This window comes from Lepus europaeus, chromosome 7 (genome assembly GCF_033115175.1).
Source record: "Lepus europaeus isolate LE1 chromosome 7, mLepTim1.pri, whole genome shotgun sequence".
Taxonomy (NCBI): Eukaryota; Metazoa; Chordata; class Mammalia; order Lagomorpha; family Leporidae; genus Lepus; species Lepus europaeus.
The window spans coordinates 112,501,193-112,516,901 of NC_084833.1; the positions used below are offsets into that span (position 1 = coordinate 112,501,193).

Genomic DNA, 15,709 nt, shown 5'->3' on the forward strand with positions numbered 1-15,709 from the left:
GACTGTGTCTTGGAGTAGGTTTCCACTAGTTTTCCCTGTTTGAGGTTGATTTGGCTTCTTTTTACTTTACTTTTAAAATTTGTCCAAAGGGAGCAAATTTCATATATTTAATACATAAAACCTTTTTTAAAGATGTTTTGATTTATTTGAAAGGTTGAGTTACAGGGAGAGAGAAGGAGAGACAGAGAGAGAAATCTTCCATCTGCTGGTTCACTCCCCAGACGGCCGCAAAAGACTGGGCTGTGCCAGGTCAAAGCCAAGAGCCAGGAGCTTCTTCCGGGTCTCCCACCTGGGCCCAGGGGCCAAGGAGTTGGGCTATCCTACATTGTTTTCTCTGGCACAGTAGCAGGGAGTGGATTGGAAGTGGAACAGCCAGGATTTGAACTGGCACCATATGGTATGCCTGCACTGCAGGTTGTGGCTTTAACCCACTTCACCACAGTGCAGGCCCTCATATATACAGTTTTAAAAGCATTTATGACACATCCAACTGTACCCCGCCTTCAACAGTATATTAGAATAACTTTTTCCTCACGTCCTTACCAGCATTTGTTATTTTCTGATTTTTAGATGAAACTATTCTAACTGGTATGAGCTGGAACCTCATTGTGGTTTTTCTTTGCATTTCTCTGATAGCTAATGATCCTGAGAATCTTTTCACGTATCTTTGGCCATTTTTAAAGAATTTTATTTATTTATTTATTTGATAGATAGAGTTACAGACAGTGAGAGACAGAGACGGAGAGAAAGGTCTTCCTTCTGTTGGTTCACTCCCCAAATGGCAGCAACAGCCAGAGCTACGATTATCTTAAGCCAGGAGCCAGAAGCTTCTTCCTGATCTCCTACGCGGGTGCAGGGGTCCAAGCATTTGGGCCATCCTCCACTGCTCTCCTAGGCCACAGCAGAGAGCTGAACTGGAAGAGGAGCAAATGAGAATAGAACCCGGTGCCCACATGGGATGCCGGTGCCCCAGGAAGAGGATTAACTTACTGTGCCACTGTGCAAGCCCCGTGGCCATTTTTATTTCATCCTTTGAAAAAATGCCTATTTGGTGCCTGCATTGTAGCATAGTAGGCTAAGCCTCCACCTGCAGTGCCATCATGCCATATAGGAGCCAGTTCATGTCCCGGCTGCTCCACTTCCAATCCAGCTCTCTGCTTGTGGCCTGGGAAAGCAGTGGAAGTTGGCCCCAGTGCTTGGAGGATCCTGGTGCCTGGCTTCAGATCCACTAAGCTCCAGCCATTGAGGCCATCTGGGGAGTGAACTAGTGGATGGAAGTACTTTCTCTCTGTCTTTCCCTCTCTCTGAAACTCTGCCTCTCAAATAAAGAAATCTTAAAAAAAAAAAAAAAGATAAGAAAGAAAAGTGCCTGTTTACAGCCTTAGCACATTTCTTAACTGGATTGCTTTTGTTGTTGTTGTTGAGTTTCCTAATATCCAGGATTAAGTTCCCTGAAGAATTTGTGTGTATATATATTTTGGCAATATTTGGAAGCTTTTGATCATAATGTATTTGAGTATTATTCAGACATGCTCTCATTCTCTTCTCTTCCTAGGACTTAAATGATAATATTTTATCCTTCATTATAATACCACTGGTCCATGGAATTGAAACCCTTTCTTTTTTTTTTTTTCTTTATTTTGTCAGGTTGAGAAATTCTACTGTTTTTTTTAGAAGATTTATTTTATTTATTTGAAAGACAGAGTTACAGAGAGAGATAGAGACAGAGAGAGAGATCTTCCATTGCTGGTTCACTCCCCAGCAGCTGGAGCTGTGCCGATCTGAAGCCAGGAGCGAGGAGCTTCCTCCGGTTCTTTCACAAGGGTGCAGGGGCCTAAGGACTTGGGGCAACTTCTACTGCTTTCCCAGGACATAGCACGGAGCTGGATCAGAAGTGGAGTAGCTGGGACTTGAACCAGTGCCCATATGCGCTGGCCCCTTCTACTATTTTTTCATTCCCTGACTCTTTCCTTTGTACCCTCTCCACCTTACTGACAGACTCATGTACTGAAGTTTTTGCTGTAGCTGTAAAATTTCCATTTTTCTTCATATCTTCTATTTCTTTGCTGATGCTTTCTATTTTTTAGGTTACACTTTTTTGGGGGGTATTATGGATACTTTAAAATTGATGTCAGATAATTCTAACATTGTTAGACATCTTGATGGTGGCATTAAGTGTGACATCTTACTTGTCTTTGATTTGATGAATGATTTTTGAATGAAACTTGGACATTTCATGTTATATTGTGAGACTCCAGATTTTACTTAAGTCAATATAGTTGGCCTTTTTCTGGCACTACTTCATTTTTTTGGGGAAGGAGAGGTTATCTCGTTACTATAAGTGGTGGTAAAAGCCCAAGTTCTCCACTCACCTTTGGTGATGCTCATAGAATGGAATACCTTATTACTACTGGGAAGGAAGAATTGTTTTGGCTCCCAAAATTCCTCGATTGACAATATGGTGCTGGTGGTCTCAAAACTGCTTGTAACTGAGATTCCTGAATCCCCAATAGGACTCTGCTGAATACCATGCCTGTGTAGTTTGTGTTTGTGTGAGTGTATGTAGTTTGAGATGCTTTGTTATAGCCTGTTTAGGGTGGAAATGTTGGCTCTCCACTCAGCCTTTGCTAGTGTTCGGCTAAAGTTTCTGTAGTGTTGAGCTAAAAATTTCCATTTAAAATGCTGCCACTTTTCTTGTCCTTTGCTGGACATAGTGGGTCTGTATTGGCTTTTTTTCTTCCTGTGTGCTCTGTATTATGGACAGGAAGTAGGGGGGGAGTTCATTTTCGGTGGTGGAATAATCCTGCATCCTGGTCGTGCTGATAGATACATGAGTATGTACATGGGATTGATTGTGTGGATCTACATGCACACAAATGCACACACACAGGCTCATGAATGCTGAGTTACTGAACACTGAATAAGGTCTATTGTCTAGTTAGCATCATTGTACAAGTGTCAGTTTCCTACTTTTGCTATTGTCCTGCATTTGTGTATGTCATCATAGCGGAAAGCTGAGTGAAGAGTTCAAGGGAATCTATGCATTATTTCTATAACATCGTGTGAAACAATAATCACTTGAAAATAAAAAGCTAAACAAATAGATATCATCTTACAAGCAAAAATTCATACATACAGAGGAATTCTGAAGTCATATTTTCCTGAAAGGGCAGCCTATGTACAATGACTTTTATTATATTTGACTATATTTTATTGATGGTAAAGACATACTGAATTAAAGCAAACCAAGGCAATAAGATTTCTATGAACTTGGAGATATTCGTAAATTATAATTTTTTTTAAAATTCCAAATGGTTTTTTCAATATTTAATTATTTATTTATTTAAAAGGCAAAGTTAGAGGGGTAGAGGCGGGGCGGGGGGAGATGTTTCATTCACTGGTTCACTCCCCAAATGGCTGCAATGGCTGAAGCTGGGCTAATCTGAAGCCAGGAGCCAGGAGCTTCTTCTGGGTCTCCCACATGGGTACAGGGGCCCAAGGACTTGGGACATCTTTCTACTGCTTTCCCAGTCCATAGCAGAGAACTGGGTCAGAAGTGGAACAGTTGAGTCTTGAAGCAGTGTCCATATGCGCTGGCCCCTTCTGTTTTATCACTCCTTGATTCTTTCCTTCTCTCCATCTTACTGATGGATTTGTAACCATACCCAAAAGAATTATAAGCTTTAAGCCAGCATCCCATGCTCCATGACATGCTGGGTCAGGTGTGAAGGCTGGGGCCTTCCTCACAGTCTCTGGATAAAGCTGTAACTAGAGGTTTGATCTGCACCTCAGAGTGACTTCTGGAACATTCAGACAGATCTATCAATGACACCTTTCCCAGTCAAGGGAGTGTGACTATATTCATTCTGTGGACACATCTGATCTGCTTTGATGCCTCCAAGGCAGCTCCTCCCCTAGGACCGTGGAGGAGAAACACGCACAGAGGATCAGCACTGAGTCCTCCGAGTGAAGCAGGGTGAGTTGTTCAAATCCCTATTTTTCCTCTCCCCATCTTGTGCAATAGAAAAAAATTAAATGCTTCAAAGCATTATCTTGTGCAATAGAAAAAAATTAAATGCTTCAAAGCATTAATATATTAACCCTGATTGGACATTACACAACGTACGCATGTAACAAAACATCTCCTAGTACCCCATAAATATGTAAACCTTATATACATTTGTTTAGTTTTTTTTTAAATAAAAACTAAGGAGCAGATGCTGCGACATAGCAGGTAAAGCTGCTGTATTAAGTCCGGAATAACAACTCAATAATTCAATGATTTATCAGTAATAAAAAGATGATTTAATAAATGGACATGTGGTTTATAAGATACATCCTAAAGGAAGGCAAGCAGAGCAAATGGCCAATAAACACCAGCAAATGTGCTTCCTGGTTGCATCCCCTTAGGTGCATGGTCAGCGGCAGGAGAGCCCTCCTTTACGAGCTACACCAGCCTCCTTCATGGCATTGCTAAGGCTTTGCTCCTTGAGTGGCTCAAGTACTTGTTGGGCCTTTTTGTTGGTCTCCCTCCTCTTTGGTTGCAGAAAGTGCAGGGGCAGCCTTTACTTCAGCAGTCTAGGCATGAGCTTGGTGCCTCTAACCTCTCAATTCTAGCACCAATCCTATAAAAGTTCCTCTCAAAGCATCTAGAATCTGGGAGTGCTTCCTCTTTCTATTTTTGTACCAGCCTGGGAATGATAGTTTTTTTTCTACAATGTGTTAGTGTTTATATTTTCTTAATGTCAACTTTTTGCCCTTTTTCTCTTGCAATATCTGTATAACTAATTCTCTGTATTAATATTCTTAGTAGTAACATGAATTCTAAGGTTTTTGGCCTGGGCATTTCATGATACAGAAAACACATTTGATGCAGTTTTGATGGAGCTGCCTTGGAGCATCAAAGCAGATCAGATGTGTCCACAGAATGAATATAGTCACACTCCCTTGACTGGGAAAGGTGTCATTGATAGATCTGTCTGAATGTTCCAGAAGTCACTCTGAGGTGCAGATCAAACCTCTAGTTACAGCTTTATGTAATCCTGTCCACTCAACACATGCTGCATCCTACTGATATTGATTAAAAATAGTCATTCGCCTGTAGTCTTCTCTGACAAAATTAGATTTAAAAGGACTTTCTTTCTCTCTCTGGAGTTATTCTTCAGTCTAGGAATTCTGGTGATTGCCTTTTCACTACATAAGAAAGCCCACACGAGATTATAAGTCAGTAGAACTAAGAAGAAGAAAATATGGGAAGGACCGATGCTGTGGCGCTGCGGTTAAAGCCGCCACCTGCAGTGATGGCATCCCATATAGGCGCTGGTTTGTGTCCCGGCTACTCCACTTCTGATCCAGCTCTCTGCTATGTCCTGGGAAAGCAGTGGAAGATGGCCCAAGTTCTAAGGCCCCCACACCCTTGTGGGAGACCTGGAAGAAGCTCCTGGCTCTTGGCCTCAGATTGGTGCAGCTCTGGCCATTGCATCCAATTGGGGGGTGATCCAGTCTATGAAAGACCACTCTCTCTCTCTCTGCCTCTCCTTCTCTCTCTGTGTAACTCTGACTTTCAAATAAATTAATTAATTTGGAAAAAAAAAAAAAGGAGAGAGAGGACGCAAGACACTCCCCATGATGTGACTTGACCCTCCCCAGCATGCAGAAAAGGATTTCCATCACAGAGTTACCAGGTCATGTACTTTCATGCTGTTGGATGCTTTATCTAAAGAGCTTTGCTTCTTTAATTTTACCACTTAATGGAAAGTGCTTTGAGCATACCTTGTGTAAAACAATGTGAGAGAACATTCTGTGTTGTCTAACATAGTCTGCTTAGGGTAGAGGCTAAAGAAAGTAAATTGAGATTCATAGGTACCACGTATAAAACTTGCCCCACCAGTTGCTATTTTGACTTTGCAATAATTAGTTAATCTTCCCCTGGCTGTCGGTTTCTTATGTTTGAGACAGGGATGCCTGGTTCTCAGGGTGATTGTAAGTGTAGGATGAAGGATGCTATGTAAACAATTCTACACTGTTACTGACAGACAAGAACTAATAGGAGGTCAAGTTTCCATTAGCATGGTTGTCAGTTGTCTCTGAGTTTAGGCTAGGAACCCTAGATACAGCAAAGTCGGACCTCATTCTGATTGTATTCACAGAATAAATGCTGAATAATAATTTTATTGGATGCAATAAATCCATCAAATTTTTTTAATTAAACTTTTATTTAATGAATATAAATTTCCAAAGGACAGCTTATGGGTTACAATGGCTTCCCCCTCCCAAAATTTCCCTCCCACCCACAACCCTCCCCTTTCCTGCTCCCTCTCCCTTTCCAATCACATCATGATTCATTTTCAATTCTCTTTATATACAGAAGATCAGTTTAGTATATATTAGGTAACGATTTCAACAGTTTGCCCCCATATAGTAACACAAAGTGAAAAAAAATACTGTTGGAGTACTAGTTATAGCATTAAATAAAAGTGTACAGTACATTAAAGACAGAGATCTTACATAATATATTTTTTAAAAAAATTAATTAATTTTCTATGCCATTTCCAATTTAACACCAGATTTTTCCTTTTTTCATTTACAATTATCTTTATATACAGAAGGTCAATTCAGTATATAGTTAGTAAAGATCTCATTAGTTTGTACCCACGCAGAAACACAAAGTGTAAAAATACTGTTTCAGTACTAGTTATAGCATCACTGCACATTAGACAACACATTAGGGACAGATCCCACGTGGGATGTAAGTACACAGTGACTCCTGTTGCTGACTTAACAATTTGACACTCCTGTTCATGGCGTCAGTAATCTCCCTAGGCTCTAGTCATGAGTTGCCAGGGCTATGGAAGCCTTTAGAGTTCACTGACTTTGATCTTATTCCGATAGGGTCATAGTCAAAGTGGAAGTTCTCTCCTCCCTTCAGAGAAAGGTACCTCCTTCTTTGATGGCCCCGTTCTTTCCACTGGGATCTCACTCACAGAGATCTTTCATTTAGGTCTTCCTCTTTTTTTCTTTTCCATGGTATCTTGGCTTTCCATGCCTACAATACTCTCATGGGCTCTTCAGCCAGATCCAAATGCCTTAAGGGCTGATTCTGAGGCCAGAGTGTTGTTTAGGACGTCTGCCATTCTATGAGTCTGTTGTGTATCCCACTTCCCATGTTGGATCTTTCTCTCCCTTTTTGATTCTATCAGTTAGTATTAGCAGACACTTGTCTTGTTTGTGTGATCCCTTTGACTCTTAGACCTATCTAAGCCATCGGTTGTGAACTGAAATTGATCACTTGGACTAGTGCGATGGCATTGGTACATGCCACCTTGATGGGATTGTATTGGAATCCCCTGGCACATTTCTAACTCCACCATTTGGGACAAGTCCGATTGAGCATGTCCCGAATTGTACATCTCCTCCCTCTCTTTTTCCCACTCTTATATTTAACAGGGATCACTTTTCAGTTAACATTTAAACACCTAAGAGTAATTGTGTGTTAATTACAGAGTTCAACCACTAGTACTAGAACAACAACAACAAATACTAAAAAGGATAGAGAATTTTAAACTAATGAAGAGATTCTGGGGTTTGAGGCCTCATGAAGAGCAGAATAGGGCTCCTGAAACTGTGAGAGCTTTATCCTAAAGTCTCCACGCTCCTGTGGGCTCAGTCTCCTCTCAGATGCTGCTTAAAGACAAGGCTTGGTGTAAACATGTTGTGTCTATTCCTCCTGAGAATCACCATCAGGACAAATGGGGACAAAACAAGGACAAAACAAACCAACCAACCTCCAGGAGAATCATAAAACCACAAACTTCTGGAAGTTAGGAAGTAAACAAATGAGCAGCATTGGATTTGCCATTTTCATGACATCTGGGATGACAATAGAACTGGAGAAACCCAAGAAAACATGTGACTTACACCACATAATTTCTCACGTGCTGATAGTTGTAGGGCACCAGGAATTTTTGGAAGAAGTACAGTTGGGATAGAGTGAATCAAATATTTAAAAAGTCTTTGAGAGAAGTGATCACATCTTCAGAGAGTCTCTTCCTCTTCATGTGGTCGGAGGTCTACCTCTACCTATACCCAGTAAAACACTAGAGGACCATCTGTTAGAGAAAGAGAAGCAATGTCTCTACATTAGAAGCCTGTGTGCATGTTTGAGGGAGAGTAGGCCATAATGAAAATGGGACAATAAAGTAGAAATTCTACCTCGTGAATGTCAACACCATTAGCCTTTTCCCCTCCATTTAAGTTACAGATTCTTGAAAGCCAGGATCATATCATTCAGGGAGATTGGAAGACTCTTTTCTGAGTAGTCAAACCAGTCCATAACAGCATTGCCACTAAGAGTTTCCTGTTTAAATGGGACGCTCTACAATGACACCCACAGTTGAACGGAGACAAAGCGCTCACATGAAGCTGCGAGCCAGTTTTTCAGAAGACTACTCTTGAACATTAATGCAAGTATACTAAGAAAATTAAAGAATGTCACAAATACAAAATATGTGACTTCAACAATAGCAACAATTTGAAGGAAAGAGTTAAAAAGAAAACATCCAAAAACCGCCATGAAAGAAAATATACTCTTGAATACTACAAATGACAGCAAAGAGAGAATAAATTATCAAAGTCTCATTAGGGAAATTTGAGATTATAATCCAAAGCATAAAGTAGAGTTATGGAAATTAAGAGAGTGAATAATGGTGCAAAAGAAGAAAGCCTAGGATTTCAGCATCTTGAAAAGTCCCAGAGAGAGAAAAAGAAAGCGTGAGGAAAACATTGTAATTAATGTAATTTTAAAAAAACAGTTCCAGAACAGACTTGGGCTTCTGAAATGGAGTTACTTAATACTCATTAATATATAAATATAGGCATGTAAAATTCATCTTTGTTAATGTTCAGAACGATGGAAACAGTATAAGATCTCCAAGGCTTCCAAATGGAGAGAAAATAACAAAATAGTTTTCACAAAAAATATCACCATCAGAATGGTTTCAGCTTTTCAGGTTTGAGCAATGCTTTGAAGCTGTTACAGAGTAATGCCTTTTTTTATTAAAAGATTTATTTGAAAGGCAGAAATATATTAGGAAGCCTCTAATAAAACTCCCCAGCCATAAGAAAGTCACTACTGATAGCAGAGACCCTAGTGCACAGCAGCCTGACTCACATATGTATTTCCCAGATAATAATCCACACTGCAGCAATAATCATCTTCCAGCTGGTCTGAAGGCCCACTGCTCCCTTGCAGTACATGACAGCAGTAGTCAGACAATACCAGACCTGCCTGCTCACTGTACCCTGGAAGCATATTTTAGTAAATTTACAATGGCTCACTTCTCTGTGTTCTGCTCGTCCAGTGATTTCTCAACAGCTGTGACACTGAACTCAATTTGTCACATCCTGTGACAGGACTCATCACATGACAGAGGTAGATGCAATCACTAATATAATGATGAAAAAAGAATCAAAATATCAAAATATCATAGTCAAACATAATTCATTAACATGTTATTGGGTCAAAAATTCCTGGAAACCTTATTTATGAAGATGAAATTGCATACACAGAGCTGAGTGTAGTGGAAGAAGGTTTTCATTAACAAAATAGGGGGAAGAAGCTTGAAAGACATCAGGGAAACATACAGAACAGAAAAACAACCAAAATAGGAGCTATGGAAATGAAAATTACAGTATATGGTGCATTAGCTGTATGGTGTTTTAATATAGTCTTAATGACAGGAATCTTAATATAACTGAATGTATGATTACAGCCATACTTGTAGGAATTGAGAGTGGGGAGCAGGAAGAAATTGGGCGTGTGTATGCAGTGGTGGCAGTAGTGGTGGTGGTAGTGATGTTGGTATTTCAAATTCTCATCTTCCTTAGAAGTTCAAGTTAGAAAAAACTGTTAGAGGAATCCAAAACATGAGATGAAGAAACTACAAAAACAGAGTAACCAGAAGAAAGTCCAGGCCTTTGAAGAAGATGAATTCTTTGGGATTTGGAGACTGGCTGAAGAGTATGAGTGAGAAGAAAGTGCTGAAAGACATTATGCATGGTGAAAAAAACTCAGCCTCACAGGTTACATTTTGTGTCTGCTTACTATCCTGAAAATGACCAGAGAGAGGGAGAAGACGTTGGTGGATGTCAGAGGATATTGAAAAAGTAGTGGGGATAGGTATCCTACCAAGGGATTAGAAGGGAATTCATCTATGGTGGTAAAATAATTCTGCATCCTCATGGTAGCTACAGTTTCATGAATATGTACATGGGATTAAATTATATAGATCTACACACCCACTAACATACATGCAGATACATTAATGTTGAACTACTGAGCACTGAATAGATCAGATATTTAGCTAACATCACTGTACAAATGTCAGTTTCTTAATTTCCCTATTGTTGCATTTCTGTATGTCACCATGGAAGGTAGCTTGGTAAAGAGTTCAAGGGAATTTAGGTATTATTTTTGTAATTTCTTATTACAAATCAGTAATCACTTGAAAATAAAAAGCTAGGGGCTGGCATTGTGGCATAGCAGGTTAAACCACCAGCATCACAAATGGGCACTGGTTCACATTTTTGCTGCTCCACTTCCAGTCTAGTTCCCTGCTAATAGCCTGGGAAAAGCAGCAGAAGATGGCAGAGTGCTTGGGCCCTTGCACTCATGTGAGAGATCTGGAAGAAGCTCCTGGCTCCTGACTTTGGTCTGGCCCAGCCCTGGCTACTGGGACATTTGGATAGTGAACCAGTGATGGAAGATCTCTTGCTCTCTCTCTTTCTCTCTCTCTCTCTTTCTCATTCTTTTTTTTTAGATTTTTTATTTCTTTATTTGACAGGTAGAATTAGAGAGAGAGAGAGAAAGAGAGAGAGAGAGAGAGAGAGAGAGAGAGAGAGAGAGAGAAAGGTCTTCCTTCCACTTTGGTTCAACCCCCAAATGGCCAAAGGGGCCGGCGCTCGCCGATCCGAAGCCAGGAGCCAGGCGCCTCCTCCCGGTCTCCCATGTGGGTGCAGGGGTCCAAGCACCTGAGCCATCCTTCACTGCCTTCCCGGGCCATAGCAGAGAGCTGGATTGGAAGAGGAGTAACCGGGCTAGAACTCGGTGCCCATATGAGATGCTGGCGCCGCAGGTGGAATATTAGCCATGTGAGCCACGGTGCCGGGCCCCCCTCTCATTCTCTCTTTGTCTGGTATTCCTCTCCCTTTCTGTAGCTTTACCTTTCAAATAAATAAATGAATCTTTAAAAAATATTTATTTATTTATTTGGAAGAGTTCTACAGAGAGAGATGGAGAGGCAGAGAGGGAGATAGAGAGGCCTTCCATCTGCTGGTTCATTCCTCAACTAGCCACAATCGCCGGAACTTTTGACAGATTTGGTAGGCAGCCATCTTTTTGTATCTTAAAATAACGGGGCATGGTTAAAGTTTTATACATCAAGTGATTGCTGTTATGGAATGTTGCAGGTGAGATGTTATTTTTAGTTTATTTGAAATGTCTAACTGAATGGGAGGAAGAGGGAAGCAAATATTTGAAATTTGGAAGACCCTAGACCTTTTGGTAAAAAATGGTAATTTTCACATTTTCTTTAAGAATATAAAAGGTCTATAATTGATGTGGTTAAATTGAACCATAACTATTGGTGATTATGGAGCAGGTAATTATAGCCTGCAGAAAAAGTTACAATCTAAGAATTTTAAAAATAATATCCTGACATTTTTGTTTAATTACATCAATTTCTGTATTTATGCGAATTTATAATCAGTAAGTTTTGAATGAGGTTAATCTTGTCTAATATAAGTAAATGAGTCTGTGATATCCCCAAACTAAAAAGTGCAGTACTTGTAATTGTGTTCTTTATGGTTGCAGTGTTGGTAAAGCACTAATATTGCAGAAAATAAAGGAATTACACAGTGAAAAAGATTTTAACAAATGTTAAAATGCTGATGACATTCATTATACTTATAGTTTTATAAATGTCAGCAGAAGATCCTACTTCCTATGCTCGGGGGATTGTATAATCCCTGGTGCACAGTTTACATCTACGGTAAACACAGACATCATTACTTTTTCCCTATGTAATTTATCACAATGGGGAGATCCTAGGGGAGTCCTTCTCTTGGATTTGAGATCAAAACCAAAAGAATTATAAGATTTAAGCCAGCATTCCATGCTCCATGACATGCTGGGTCAGGTGTGAAGGCTGGGGCCTTCCTCACAGTCTCTGGATAAAGCTGTAACTAGAGGTTTGATCTGCACCTCAGAGTGACTTCTGGAACATTCAGACAGATCTATCAATGACACCTTTCCCAGTCAAGAGAGTGTGACTACATTCATTCTGTGGACACATCTGATCTGCTTTGATGCCTCCAAGGCAGCTCCTCCCCTAGGACCGTGGAGGAGAAACACACACAGAGGATCAGCACTGAGTCCTCCGAGTGAAGCAGGGTGAGTTGTTCAAATCCCTATTTTTCCTCTTTCTGCATATTGATGAAAAATGATGCAAAGCATTCTATTGAATAATAAGAAACTGAGCAATATGGATCTCTGTCTCTACTGCCGGCATTTCTCTCATCCTCTCTGAGTTGGCTTCATCCTCAGCTGGCAGCAAGGAAGCTAGAGCAATTCTGGAACATAGCTAGAACACATTAATGTAAGAAGTAAAGAGATTTATCTATTCAAAAATTATTGAGATGTACTATATACATAGAAAGGTTTACATTCTTTTGGTCATAAGAATAGAGTTTGATAATTTATATAAATTTAACAGATATAAATAGCACATAAATTAATTATGCTTATTTATTTATTTAATTGTGAGGCAGAGTTACATACAGAGAGAAGGGAGAGACAGAGAGCAGTGTTTTCCATTGGCTGGGTCATTCCCCAAATGGCCACGATGGCTATTGGGCTGATCTGAAGCCAGGAGCCAGGAACTTCTTCCAGGTATCACGCTTGGATACAGGGGCCTAAGCAGTTGGGTCATCTTTCACAGAATTCCTAGGTCTTAGCAGAGAGCTGGATCAGAAGAGGAGCAGCCTGGACACAAACTGACTCCAATATATGACTCCAGCATTGCAGGCAGCGGCTTAGCCCACTGTGCCACAGTATTGACCCCAATTTTGTTTCTTTCATGCTCTCCTATAAGACCTGTGAAAGCTCATTCACTTTCCTTCCTTCATCATTTGTCTAACTAGGTGGAATAGAAGTGAAGTGTATGGTTAATTATACATATTCAGCTACTAAGGGTCTCCTCTATACCTGTAGTCAATTGTTGGCTACTTAGGTCCTTGGATTAAGGTATCTGGGAAGCCAAAGGCAATGAAGTATTTCCTTATGCAATGTAAAGTGTATGCATGTGTTCTGTCCTAAAGCTATTCTCTCTTGCTGTTCGTCACAGGGCTTCTGAGGTGCCTGGTGTAGCAATGGAAGCCTCAGCAGTAACTTGGAAGTGACTGGTCAGATGAAAGAGAGGAGACGTAGGGGACACATTCCTGCCACACAAGTTCATAAGACTTGTATTTCAGCTACTCCACCTTTCCATATTTTATTAAGGGAGAATGCAACTGGTTTTAATCATTCAGCTCATGTAGACGGAGTAACTGAAATGTTGGCGGTGGGGTGGTAGAGTGTGGTACTGTTTACAGCTCCCAAGAAACAATGGAGAATTTAGAAGGGTTCTGCCACCCTGATTCCCCTCTTCATGAGTGAGAGTCTGTAGGAGAGCTAGGTTCTCAATTAGTAACATTTGTTTTTCTGTCCACCCAGAGTTTCAACAAAGAATGCTGGCTGGAAACAACTCCTTGGTTACCGAATTTATTCTGGCTGGATTGACGGATCGTCCAGAGCTACAACAGCCTCTATTTTACCTGTTTCTAATGATCTATATTGTCACCCTGGTGGGCAACTGTGGCTTGATCACTCTTATTGGTCTAAATTCTCACCTCCACACCCCTATGTATTATTTCCTCTTCAACCTCTCCTTCATTGACCTTTGTTACTCTTCTGTTTTCACCCCCAAAATGTTGGTGAACTTTGTATCAGAGAAGAACATCATCTCCTATGTTGAGTGCATGACTCAGCTGTTTTTCTTTCTCTTTTTTGTTATCTCGGAATGCTATATGTTGACCTCAATGGCATATGATCGCTATGTAGCCATCTGTAACCCCCTGCTGTACAAGGTCACCATGTCCCATCAGCTGTGTTCTGTGCTGGCTTTTGCTGCGTATGTGATGGGACTTGCTGGAGCCACTGCCCACACAGGGTGCATGCTTAGACTAACCTTCTGCAATGCCAATGTCATCAACCACTACTTTTGTGACATACTCCCTCTTCTCCAACTTTCTTGCACCAGCACCTATGTCAATGAGGTGGTAGTTCTCATTGTTGTGGGCATTAATATCACAGTACCCAGTTTCACCATCCTCATTTCTTACATTTTCATTCTCACTAGCATTCTTCATATCCAATCTACTCAAGGACGATCCAAAGCTTTCAGCACCTGTAGTTCTCATATTGTTGCTATTTCCCTCTTCTTTGGATCAGCAGCATTCATGTATCTTACATACTCTTCTCCTGAATCTAAGGACCAAGGAAAAGTTTCTTCTGTTTTCTACACTAATTTAGGGCCACTGCTCAATCCTCTGATCTATAGCTTGAGGAACAAGGACATCAAAGTTGCAATGAAGAAAGCCCTAAGTAAACTTCAGATGAGACATCTATTATAACTAGAAGAATTAAAGACATTGAAGAACTCTAGTTTTTTTTTTAACTTTTATTTAATGAATATAAATTTCCAAAGTATAGCTTATGGGTTACAATGGCTTCCCCCCTCCCATAACTTCCCTCCCGCCCGCAACCCTCCCCTTTCCCGCTCCCTTTCCCCTTCCATTCATGTAAAGATTCATTTTCAATTCTCTTTGTAGTTTTTATCGGTGTTTTTCATGAAGACATTTTACCCAAAACCAAATTATTTCTACAGGTAGTATTATGTGTGGTTTAGTAGAATTGTCTTATCAGTTCCCTTATAGCTAATCTCTCCCAGTTTTCCACTGACAACTCAAGCCAGTTTCCTAGCTAACATTCTGTCTATAAAGCAACACAAACTGATGTTTTCATTGTTGTTTCAAATCCTTTCTATCTTCTGTGCTTTTCCCAATCTGGACAGAATAATTTGTTCTGTAATTTATCAAAATGAAAATCCAAACTTTCTCATCTAAACACTAAATGCCCACTATAATAGAAGGATTCTCATGGTTATCAGTTTTCTTGATGGTATAGGCACTATGATTTGCTAAATTATCTTCATTACAATATATATTTTAAAGAATAATTTGTCCTTTTTTTCATTTCCTTGCCTTTTTCTGATTTCCCTTGGTTCTATTGAGAATGATGTCTCTACCACATGGACCTGCTACTGAGAACACCTATCAGCCCATATAATATTGAAAATAATAGAAATAGCTCCACCTTGTATTACCAATTCTGTAGTAACAGAGGATGATTCAAGAAATCATACATGTGTATTCTAGAGTTCCAATAAGGTGCAAAGCAGTTTATCTGATAAAATTGGCATCCATAATCATCTAAGAAGCTGTCAAATATTTTGAAAAAAAGCATATAGGTCTCACTGTGCATTTTAAAAAATAACTCATAACACTTCATATTATTTGAGTAGAAATATTTTAGCCAATATTTTACTCATCCAAT

At 40.0% G+C, this 15,709-nt stretch overlaps 1 protein-coding gene across 1 annotated transcript; it reads left to right on the plus strand.

Annotated features, from left to right (window-relative positions):
• Positions 1 to 13,779: 13,779 nt before the first annotated feature.
• Positions 13,780 to 14,727, plus strand: LOC133763955 (olfactory receptor 8B3-like). Its single transcript, XM_062197633.1, has one exon. The coding sequence runs from the start codon at positions 13,783 to 13,785 to the stop codon at positions 14,725 to 14,727; it is 945 nt and encodes a 314-aa protein (XP_062053617.1). The 5' UTR covers positions 13,780 to 13,782.
• Positions 14,728 to 15,709: the final 982 nt, after the last annotated feature.